Genomic DNA, 12,671 nt, shown 5'->3' with positions numbered 1-12,671 from the left:
TCAGATTATCAGTATGTAAACCGTTAACTCCATGTGTGCTTGCTGTTTAATAACAGGCTGTAATAAAGTTAATGAATTAAAAGCATACTGGACTTTTTGCTCACTTTTCCTTCACACATTTGGTAAACAGGTGTGCCTAGTACTGGTCGGTCTATCTGTACAAGGTGAACCAAAAACACTTGGCAAAACAACAATAAACTACTACTACCACCACCAAGATGCTAAACATCATCCCTGCAGCAAGCCAGTTTCTACACATGCTGGTGGTACCTTGCCATCTTGATGCTGGGAACTGACCTGGGGTTCAGTAATTTCTTGTAGTACTGAGGATGAGATGTATACTTTCTACACCTTCCATTTGACCCAGGGAAAATTTCAGGAAGCACAGCATACATCAAACTGACATGCATTTGAGGAAGTGCCCTCATCTTTCCTCTTACGTTCATCTCTGCACCTGAGGAAATGCCAAAGTCCATTTGTCTTTGACAGCACAGGAAGGCAGGCCTGACAAATTCTCATTAAAAAGTGATTTCAGCATAAACACTTTCCATCATCATTCATCTGAGTGAGCACATCGAGATCTCACATCACACTTCATTTAAAGCTGAGCTGCTCTGACACAGCTGCTTACAGGGACACCTTGGTGCTTCACTAAATTTTTGCAGCATTAGATACTGATGGAAACAGCAGTAGTCTCTGCTACACCCTCTGATGGTCAAAAAAAGAAGTTTGTAAACTCCTTTCAGTCTCAGATAAAGCACCAAAAACACCAAGTATAGAATTCTCTTGAGATCTTGCTGTGTACTTAAACTTTCTGCTGCTAGTTCATCACTACAACTACCAAATATCTAAATATTAATCTGTTAACTGCATGTCCTAGGTAGTCAGTCATCTGCAAGTTTAAGTTTTTTTTTTTTTTGTTTTTTTTTCAGCCGGCAATCAGGCGAAGGCAGGGTACACCCTGGACAGGTCGCCAATCCATCGCAGGGTACAGCAGGTGCAATACAAAGCAATTAAAATCAGACGTTTGCCTCCATTTTCCTCACTATGTTATTCTCTATGAAGTAAAGAAATGCTCGATTTAGTGCTTTAGCCTGAACCCTGTGCTCTTCACTGTAGTCAGCCTGCAGTAATCAGGGCCGTTCACACAGTCTGCCCTTTCTGGGGGTTGTATGTACAAGTCCTGATTTCATGCTTTAATGTTCATTATGTTCTGCCTTGTTAATATGAGTAAATGGGCTTTGTTGCTTCAAGCTGCTGAAGGAACTCATTTGTTCAAAGTAATTTACATAGATAACAGGCGAGTTACCCTGTGCTTGGCAGCATTTTCTTAAAGGGGCTGATGCAGCAAAGGTAATCGTCATGCTACATACAACAAGCACTGAAAAGACTCACCAGATCATTGGCTGTCATGTCTACAAAAACTGGGTAAACATAACCATGCAATGTTGATTTTAGAGATTACTTGAACCATGCTTGACAGCTTTAAAAAAAGTAAAGCTGCTTGTTTTGACAGAGCTTTGCCATTGTATTAACATCTGGGGCATTTTCCAATATGAGAACTTCTCCATTTGTTCTTAGACGTGATAAATGTCGGTCACAGCCCAAGCACTCAATTCAAAATCTGTATCCAACCAAGAACATGTCAAAAACCAGACGTATTCTTGCTCCACCCATTTTATCAAGAATGCTTTGGGAGCTGACTTGCATTGTCTTAGGGCAGCCAAGTATCCCAGAATGCACCACATACCACCTAGATATAATTAGCAGGCAGCTACAGTCATTCAGTACAGAGTGTCAGCTAGGACACCAGTGTTCCAATTGCACATTCCTCTCAAGTACAGAAGCCTGAACTTGGCATAGGAAAAACACCCCTACAGTGCCACTGGATGGCATTACCATGACAATGGGCACTGTAATTCAAGTTGATCTAAAAAATAAAAACAAAAGTCCTGCTGCTACTGCTTAGTTTATAAAGCCAGTCATTTGGGGCCAAAACATGATCTCCCTGAACCCAGCAGGGCTCTTGAGATCCTTAGGAAGCAGTCAGCTGGTAGAACCTCAGGTCAAACTAAAGCAGGTGAAGCCGTTTTTAGCTACTGTAGCACATACAGATGGAACAAACCTCTTGACAACCTTAAATGTGTCCCAGCTCTAGCACATTAGAATCCAAACTGAACTCTGCCATTTTCCTGTTATTTGGGTTTGTTTCTTGGCTGCACTTTCCGCATTGCAGTTTGATCTCATATTTGTCTCTTCAGCCTTCCCACTGTCTTGTTTTTTTTTTAATGCTTGTTTAAACAGTTTTCTTTGCCGATCTAAAAGCACTTGTGCATATAAATAAAGCCTTGCTTATATCAGAATTTGTTTAAAAACTAGTAGCAAGCTTAGCCTTGAGATACTGGCGTTAAGAAATTATATATTTATATACCATGTTATCTTCAGTATGAACCATAGACTGGCAGTAGAACATCAGGGTAGACAAGCCAGAAAATATTTCATGAACAACAGTTGGTTTGGGGCTTTCAAAGTTAACATGGCAATCTTTTGAAGCCAACCTAAAACTGAAGCTCATCTGGCCAAGTGTAATCTGCAATTTTTTTTCCTCCACAACTACATGAAAAAGTCTAGTTTAACAAGGACATACTATATATCTGAAGTCTGTTTAAAAAAAAACACAAGACAAACAAACCTTCCATCAACACAATTCTGAAACAAAGGCCGACTTGAAGCCCGTCAGCGGAAACCCATCTACTCACGGCAGATTTCTATGCTCTCGTCAGACCCGTCCTCGCAGTCCGGCTCCCCATCACAGTGCCACCGCTGCGGGACACACTGGCCATTTTGACACACAAAGTCCACCTCTGCACACGTTTTTTTCACTGGAGTGGAGAGAAAAAAAAATTATATACAGAGAAAAACTGAAACAGATATCTCCCCCCCCCCCCCCCCCCCCGCTGCCAAGATGCAGGGAAGCCACTGCTTATGTACAAAGTCATGTGACCCTTGCACTTAAGTCATTTGCATAACCTCAAACACCACATTTTTGAAGATATTTAGGCAGGTGTTCACTCACTTTGACATGTCTACCCATTTTGTTTCGATTGTATTGAATCTTGTATCGGTTGGAATTCTTGAACACTTTAGATTGTGCTTTTCCCTTTTCTTTATTGCAAAGCACCTTGTAACTGGTTTAGAAGTGTGCTGTAGAAATACTTCTACTTACACTTTCAGTGCAGTCCATATACATTCATGCCAAGGTTAACAGCTGTATTCTAAAATTAACTTATCCTACAAGCTTGCTAATAGTTTCTTTGCTTTTGACATGGTTTATATATAATGAAACTGTTCAGATGGCCCATTGCCATGTTTAAGAATAGGGCATGAGGTGCTGAGTGAATACATGCACTTCATTAAAGCCGAATCTCATTTCAAATCAAGATGTAGCATAAACACTGTATTGTTAGCTTGCCACAAATCAATGTATGGGGAAACCGTATCTGCGTCTGAATAAAGTGTGCAACAGACTACTGCATCCTTTCACACCATGTATTTGTGGTTTATACAAACACTGAATATACTTTTTCTGGGGCAATGTTGTGTAAGAAAGACACTTCTATAGTTTTCAGAGGTTTTCAACTGATGTAATGTGCTTTCTGGAAGCCAAGCTGTAAATCATTAGACATATTCAGGGCAGCTCAACTGAAGTTTAAAAAAAAAAAAACCCCACAAACCCTAGTCCTGTCAATGCAACTCAGGCAGCCTGTAAAGCAAGCTCTCAAAATGCATTTCAGATTCCATTTCTAAGTGAACTTAAATACTGTTCACTTGGGCAGGAACGCATGCTTAATTGTAAGCAAGGACTGTCATCATTTCACCCACACTGAGTAAATGCAGTACATTTTCAGCCCACATGCTGCACAGGAGCAATGGAACCAAACCGACCCCTACAGCACAAACAGTATCACCCTAACATACACTGTCCAGACTTCACTGACTGTGGCACTGAGGACTTAAAGTTTCTTTTTTGAGAAACATTCCAATTTGCTGAAAGTAGTTTTTAATCAAACTAACCAGTGTGTCTGATTGGGCCAATTATCAGACACAGAATCACAAGTTTGTTGCTTTAGTCCAATAGATACAGCAAGATGATGTGTACATGTGATTGACTCAAACTAAATGAGTAGCACATGCATTTGTGGTAATAAAACGAACATCAACCAGTGCAGTCTGGTTCAGTGATGTGTTTAATAGTTTTGGGACAACAGAGCTTTACGGCAAAACTTTTGACTACACAATTACAGCATGTTACTGATGTGAACACAAGCCCTTCTCCTGGGCTTTCACTCTGTTGGCAGTACGTTAGTGAGGCAGCTCTCTGCTCAGAGTGTGCGCACAACAGTGTTGTTTTCTCACCACAGGAGTTCTCGTCGCTTCCATCAGTGCAGTCCTCATCGCCGTCACACTGCCACACGGACAGGATACAACGACCGTTTCCACACCGAAACTGGCTGGCCTCACATTCTGTTTTAGTACCTGTAGAGAAAAAAACAAAGGGTTTGAGGAAAACTGAAGTAATTAAGGACCTGCATGTTTCAATAATCATTTACCGTTTTAGCCCTAGCAGAGTTCCCTGCAGCGCTATAATTTTCTAAACAAGTTGTTTAACAGAACTAGCTGGCACTCTCAGCCACCCTGATCCACACCAGCTCAAAATGCTGGAGTTCCATGGAAAGCAGGCCATTTCCAACCTCTTGAGTAACTTATTTTACATTTTCCATGATGGTACCCAAGGTGGTCACACATCTGCCAGCACCGCAAAACCACACAGTAAAACCTTGGACTGCGAATAACCTCGACTGCGAGTGTTTTGCAAGAAGAGCAAAATTTTAATTTGCTAAACAAGTGAGGTCCTGCAATACAAGTGGCACATATGTTTTGTAGAGTGTCATGTCACAACTGAGCCGATGGTTCTCACGAATCACTCGTATAGTCAACATCTGTACTGCAACAATGGTCCAGATAAAGAAAAAAAAAAGGTTGAAAAGGTGGTAAGAAAAAAGGAGATTTACGGTGGAAGTTAAAAAGGAACAAGAAGCATGACCAAGGCAGACATCACAAGATTTTATAAGGGAGATGTGTAAAATCTGCCAAATCCTCAAAAGCAAGTGTCATTGGACAGGTTCCTTGTTAGTTGCACAAAAAGAAAAATATTGCAGTGAGCCAACAGATGGCTCCTCTCTCTACCCTCACACCAGCCATGATTCTTTTAAAGAGGTAATGCACAGGCTAATTTGTTTTTACTTTACACTGTAATCATTTTGTATGAATAAGTGGTTGTGGGACAAATCATCTGAGTTTCCATTATTTCTTATGGGGAAATTCACTCAGATATACGAGTGCTTTGGATTACAAGCACGTTGCTGGAACGAATTATAGTTGCAGCCCAAGGCTTTACTGTATTGTGAATGAACTGCTGTCCAGCTCTTGATCTGAAACAGTGGCATTTATACAGCACTATAAAACCAGAAGAGACGACCCTTCACTGAATGGTACTGCATCTGACTTTCCTCCAATACAATGTTTAACTTTTCTATGCGCCTCATGCTGCAGATAAAATTCCTTTCACCAAGTGTCAATCCACACTTAACCCAAGACTCATTCCCATAGAACCCTCTTTTGTCTAACTTCTACGCTGCTACATCTAGTCATGCGTAATCTCAGTCAGCCGTTTAAAGTCATGTTTTCAGATCTTGTTTTCCGTTTCTACTGGCATCTATTAGGACTGATCAGCCTGCTTGGGTTTCATTTCCACTAATAAATCCATATGATGCATAAAAATGCATTTTCTTCCTGAAGCTCTTGCATGAAAACATTTTTGTCCAGTACAGTTGTTGGTCAGCCTGGTAAAGCCCCTTGCCTGCTGACAGCTGTTCTGATGCTAAAGACACAGAACGAGCCACTCGTCTCACTTTCAGTGGGGACTCCCAGTAAGAGCCACACAGAGAACTGAGGTCTAGACTCAAATCCTTGTGTTTGCACTGCAAATGAAGTGATAATATAAAATGCAACTTCAGTGCCCTTACAGCAAGCACTAGGTAACAGCTGTTCAATAGCTGGACGACATCTCATGTACAAAAACTGAACACAGGAAAGAGGCACCGGTGGGAAAATATCCCCCAAACCAAGCAAACACTATTTGAAATGATTTAGACCGATGCCTTTCAACCTTCGGAAGGAACCGTTATGAGCTTAAGAAATACCTGCCAGGAATCAACTTGTTATCATGTACTGCCTATACAATGGAAACAAACCCAAATGTCCCAAACTTTTTTCTGAAGGGGAAATAAAGAACTTACTAAAAGTATCTGCTGCAGTGCAAAGGTTGATACACTGGAGGTAGTGATGCCTCCATGTCTTAAAATAACCCTGATATTGGTACTTGCTTTAGCCAGGACATTCTGTGTCCAGGTAGATAAATGGTGCACGCAGTGAGGTACACAGCTGAGGCTGTAAAAACTGCATAACCAGAGTCAGCAGTACTGAATTGTCTGTATACACATTTATATTGAGTTAAGTCATGTGCAGTGCAAGTACATGTACATGTTAAACTAAAAGTACAAGAGTTACCTTTGCTTTATTAAAAATAAGCTTAATATATTGTAAATTTGTTTTCACGGTGCAGGAGCCATGCTGCAAATGCTTGCTACAAATTGGGAATTTAAGACCTGAACACTTGAGTTATGAAACAAAACATTGAAACTTGCAAAGCTTCCACTCCTGTCTCTAACAACCAGCCAGACAAATTCACTTCTGGTTTCATGCAAAATAAAAACGCATACCTTGTGCCTGGAGTTTTGTGCATTGTTCACTGTAGGTAGCAGCAGAGCTGCTCCTGGCCTGCAGATGTCCCAGCAGGACATAAATGCTGTTGCTAAAATGGTTGTCTAGCCTACATTTACAGGAACCAACACCAGAAAAACACATCTAGGCCTACACTAAGAGCAGGGGTGTCACATACAGTTAATCACTTATGTTGATATGTAATTCAGGTCCTAAACTTCAGTGGTGCTCCTGGCTGGCTGACACTCCACTCGCAGCCTGTGTTAGAGCCTGAGATGGCAACTATGCCAGACAGCCAACTCGGTGGAAACTGTGCTGCAGTGTTCAACACAACTGCAATAGTGCAAGCACAGACAGATGCACTGCTAATGTTTTCTTACATGGCAAGGAGGTGCTTTCATTTTACAGTCGTTAAGGCCTGTACTCTGGCAGTCGGCAAATGAGCAACTCACAGAAACAGCAAAAGGCATGTTGGTGTAACCAAGTTACACATTTTGACAGTCAACGCTGCTCATCCTCTTACTCTGCACTGTCAGTTATACTTATTTTAACTGTCAACTGATTAATCACCCATGTCCCTATACCTAGTAGTAATAGAGTATCATTTACTTTTAAATTACTCATTTGGCTGCGTGAGCTTTCAGTTCTTGAGAAAAATCTAAAAGGCATTACAACAGGCAGAAGTTCAGACTCATCATCACAAGTTGTTGCATGAGAGAAAAAAAAATCTGAACAGTAAAAGCCCTGACTCATCACCTCTAGCCTGACTTACTGCTGACCGAGCTAGAGAGAACCTCCAGCACTGACTGCTGTCCTGTGTTGATCAGAAACAAATCACGTGAACCAGCCAAGTAACAAAAGCTGCAACTAGGTTTTCAAATGGAACAAAGCAGTTAGTTTTTCCTGGTAGTTCATTTTGCTGAGACTAATCCATCTGCAAATCTTCACACAGATACAGAAACCCACTGATTTGCCATCTTGACACCAAAGGTTGTGCTTTGATTCAATCAGCACAATAACAAACTTCAGTAATAAAGTATTCTAACCTGTACAAGAGCACTCTCTTTTCCCTGCTGCCACATTCAATTTCTGCCTGACATTTAAAGTCTAAGCTCTCTGCACTGCCATCACTGAATGAAGTTTGAGAAAGCTTTGTCTTGAGACAAATGTCACTTCTACCCCTTCAAAGATTTGTGCCTTTTTTTGTTGCTTAGCATAAATTATCACAAGATCGCTATACTTTTGTATACTAATGGAAGGTTGCCTGGGTCTGTTTTAGGTGCATTTTCAACACAGATTCTTGGGAAAACAATTTTTTCAGTTCTCAAATTTACTATATTTTCCACACAATGTCTCATTCTACCCAAATTTTCTGGATCAATTCATACCCGTGTTTTAACTGAAATCTAGATCAACTTAGAGCTATTAAGCGAAGGCATGATCTTTAAATTCCTTTTTCCACATGATGATCATTCCACCTGCTAGTATTGCCCATGAGTTTGAAACACCGATTCAACAGCCGTGGCGCAGACCATTGTGTGCTATGTAAATGCTGTCACACTCGAGGTCATGGCAATGCAATTTTACCCAGTAACAGAAGTGGTTGCAGTGTTCTCCTCCCCCTTCTGTCTACCAACCCACCCACTTTAAAAACCCAGTGCCCTCCCCACAGCTGAGGATCTGGGTTTAACATGGTATCACAGTAACTGTGGAGAAGAAAGAAAAAAAAAATATCCAACATTTTTAATCAGGTCAGTGCTGCTGCTCTTGCATCCAATCTGCACGACATCTCCCCCCCCCCCAAAAAAACCCCACTCAGTCTCTGGCTGCACGTGCATACAAGTATATCTGGATCTGAGAAGGACAAGGAGATGAGGTAGTGGTGGGTATATGCCATTAGGAATGCATTTACAAGGACTAGTTTTGATTCACTGCTTCCTCCATAGGCCATTTTACATAGCAAGTAGAAATTCAGACTGAAAACCATGCAAGACATAAGCAGCCATACACAGCTCACCATGCCTGAGCCATTTTATAATTTAACCTGTCAACAAGCTTCAGAAATCAACACTTCATAAAAAAAAGTCAAAGTTGAATATATTTTATAAAAAAGGGGTTGGCAGCCAGCCCTGACCCAGGACTGTCACACTACATCAGTCCCGCAATTCCATCTCCAAGAAGTCAAATATTTCAGTCCCTGAGCAGCCTGTAAAAATAGTAACAGTAATAAACTCAGTGGATTGTAGCCCATCTTGTTAGCAACCTGTAAGGTGGGCAAAAGGAACAAGATTTCACCCGACCAGGAAGTGCATATTCACTTCAGTCACTTTTGTTTAATACCCTACATGCAGTTTACATACACCTGGGTACCACGTTCATCTGTACAGATAATGCCCAAGTATAACCACAGTCATTATACCGCTCAGGTCTGTCTCCTAGAAATGAATGTACAAATCAAACCCAGAACAGCAGCAAAGGACCTTGTGAAGACACTGGAGGAAACGGGTACCAAAGTATAGCCACAGTAAAAAGAGGAAGAAGCCACTGTTCCAAGACCTCCATATAAAAGGCAAACTACAGTTTGCAGCTGCACATGGGGACAAAGATCTGACTGAGGACATTTCCTCTGGTCTGATTTTAAAAAAAAAAACTAATTGGACTGAGTTATAATGACCATCATTGTGTCGAGGAAAACAGCAAAGCTGAAGAACACCATCACAACCATGAAGCACAGGGGTTGTTAAGTGGTCTTGTATTTGTATAGTGCTTTTCTATGCATTGCAGCATACTCAAAGCGCTTTCACACTATTTGGCCATTCACACTCCCAAGCGCTCACATTTACATACTGTGACATCACTTGGAGCAAATAGGGTTCAGTGTCTTGCTCAAGGACATGTCAACAAAAGCCAGGAATCAAACTGCCAACCATCTGGTTAGGAGGACACCTGCTCTACCTCCTGAGCCACAGGGGTGCTTTGCTGCAGGAGGGACTAGAGCACTCCACAAACTAGATGACATGAGGAAGGAAGATGATGTGGATATATTGAAGCAACATCAAGACTTCAGCCAGGAAATTTGGTCACAAATGGACAGTGACCCGAAACATACTTCCAAAGTTGTGGCAAAATGGCTGAAGGACAACAAAGTCAAGGTACTGGAGTGGCCATTACAAAGCCCTGACCTCAAACAAAATGTGGGCAGAACTGAAAAAGCATGTGAGAGCAAGGAGGCCTACAAACCTGACTCAGTTCTGTCTGGAGGAATGGACTAAAATTCCAGCAACTTGCTGCAAAATCTTGAAGGCTTCCTGAAATGTTTAACCCAAGTTAAACAATGCTACCAAATACTAACCGGTGCATGTAAATTTCTGACAAATGGGAATGAGATGAAGGAAGCCTTTTATGACACTTCATATTCTTAGTGATCTAACTGACCAAAGACATGAAATGTTTGCAGGATTAAATGTCAGGAGTTGTGAATAATCAAGTTTAAATGTATTTAGCTTACAACAACTGTACCTATAACAGTCCAATCTGTTTTTGTCCTCCCCAGCTACATACACAAATGGTCAGAATATTAGGAACACTTCTGAATATAATGTAGCCCAATACAACACCACATTCAACTACCATTGCAATAATAACCATGACTGAATCTATACACTTATGACAATTTCACCAAAACACCACACAATGAGCTTGATAAACAAATATTTAGGTGGAAGTGTTGAACTGAAGTGCATACCATTGCACGGGACTGACTATTAAACTGGCTGGTGATTAATTAGACACATTTATGATTTTTAGACTGTAGGACAAGGTAGATCCTTTCAGCTCTGGAAGTCAATTTACATTACAAACTAATTTATGGAATTCTTCTAGAATTCAGTGAGCAACAGGAAAAAAAAAGACGGATAATGGAAGTTATCAGTGGTTACATCCCCATTGCAAACCGCTCTACAAGTACTACCAGATGGCAACACCTTAACCTTGGCCACGCTGGTCATAATTAGGCCTTCATTGCGATCACCTGGTGGACTAATAGGCCGCGGTGACTCCTCTCCTTTTACGCACTCAGCTGCTGCTCCTCTTCCCTCCCCCCCAACAATATCCTCGCTCCCTGTCACGCCATTGTAATCCCTTCTCATTGCCACCCCGCTTCCACTGTCGCCTTCCACTTCAGTAATAAATAAATAACCAATCTCGCTAGGGGTGGTGATTGCAGAGGAAAATCCCACAGTGGATATGAATGAGAAATCAAGACACCTACAGACGCTCAAAGAGCAGAAGAAGCAGGGGTTTATTCCCAAGGGCTGCGTGTTTTCAGGGTGAAATTAGTAAACCGCAGGGCTAATTGGCCACGAATAAGCAGCGACAAGCAGTTGCAGTATAGAAAGCCACAAACCAAACGGGCCTCCCCCTCCTTCCCCTTCATTTGCTAAAGGATAACGAATTAAAAACACTCGAGTTAAACCAGTTATTAATTTAAAATAGCAATATGCTCTTCATGAATAAATACATGTCCAAATTAAGCCTTCCAAAATATTTCGGGGGTTTCGTCCCTATTAAGCGTAGGATCGATTAGCCTAAAGGTGTAGCCTGGCACGGCAATTCCTTCAAGGAGCAGCCAAGACAGGTGTACAGCTCGGCAGTGCTAGCTAACCTCACCGTATAGAGTACGTTTCTCAGAGCCGTACGGACGGACACACACACACACACACACAAGCAAATAAATGCATTTCAACAGCGGACTCGAGACTTACCGTGGGCGTCAATGCAGTGCTGGAAACATATTAGCATCGGCAGCAGAAAGATCCCTGGGGTGGACGTGACCATCGCTCGCAGGGTACCGTATGGCTGTTAGCTGAGTGCTCACGGGCTGCCTCTCTGCCCTGCCTGCCTGCCTTTCTTGCTAGTTTGCGCGGGCCTGCTTGTTCTTGAATTCTGCCTGTTCACGCGCAAGCCACACATACACTCGACACACACAGCAGCAGAACAGAGGTGAACAGCCGCTCCTGCCGACGCCACTGACTGACAGCACCACGCGCCACAGAGAGCTGTGACCAGAGGAGGAACTGTAAGAGCAGACCACGCGCCTTTTAATCACGTCCTACAACCGCGCGCCGCGGGGCCGTTCGGGCTCCCGTTCTCGCTTCTCGAGCGGAAATCCATTTACTAAAATTTACGGTAACGAGCAGCACCGGTGACCGCTTTATTAGCAGATCTTTATTAGTGGTGCGAGAGCCCGTCACAGCTATGGAGATTTTTTTTTCCTCCTTTACTACGTCGTTCGCACATTTTAACCCTTCACTATCTATATAAAAAAATTAAAAAGTCAAACATTTATTTTTACACAGACAATGGAAATCTTAAAGAAAGGTCAGTAATTAGCTACTTATAATGACGTGTAAAAAATCTAACAATCCTAATTATGTATCTGCCTAAGATCACCAAGAAAACATGACAGTATTGGTAAATAAATAATATATCAAATGATCAAAACTGTTATTCATCAACTTTCTTTAACCTATCAGTCGAAGATATAGGACACTAACATGTGCACCCAAGGAGATTTTTATTTTGATTTATTTATTTTGTGTATCCGTTTATCAATTTCATGCATTCTTATAGATTTCACTAATTAACACACAAAGGGGGAGTTAATTGGTGCACTCACCAGGTGTGTGGCGATCACATCAAATGAAAACCTGTAAACTTTGACCAAACAGCAGCATCTTACTGTTCTGTATATAATACAACTCCACAGGACAGATGTAGTGTCTATGTTGTAATGCCATCAGTTTTTGCTTTTTCAAAGCTGAACTATT

At 41.6% G+C, this 12,671-nt stretch overlaps 1 protein-coding gene across 1 annotated transcript in view; it reads right to left on the bottom strand.

The window, feature by feature from the left end:
- vldlr (very low density lipoprotein receptor) overlaps positions 1-12,008 on the bottom strand; it is a 38,540-nt gene extending 26,532 nt beyond the window's left edge. The window contains 3 exon segments of the mRNA XM_020601062.1: positions 2,760-2,882; positions 4,417-4,536; positions 11,607-12,008. Coding sequence (XP_020456718.1) covers positions 2,760-2,882; positions 4,417-4,536; positions 11,607-11,679 — 316 coding nt within the window. The 5' untranslated portion in view covers positions 11,680-12,008.
- Positions 12,009-12,671: the final 663 nt, after the last annotated feature.

Source organism: Monopterus albus, unplaced genomic scaffold (genome assembly GCF_001952655.1).
Source record: "Monopterus albus unplaced genomic scaffold, M_albus_1.0 scaffold50.1, whole genome shotgun sequence".
NCBI classification, from domain to species: Eukaryota; Metazoa; Chordata; class Actinopteri; order Synbranchiformes; family Synbranchidae; genus Monopterus; species Monopterus albus.
This window is presented reverse-complemented; position numbering and strand designations above follow the sequence as displayed.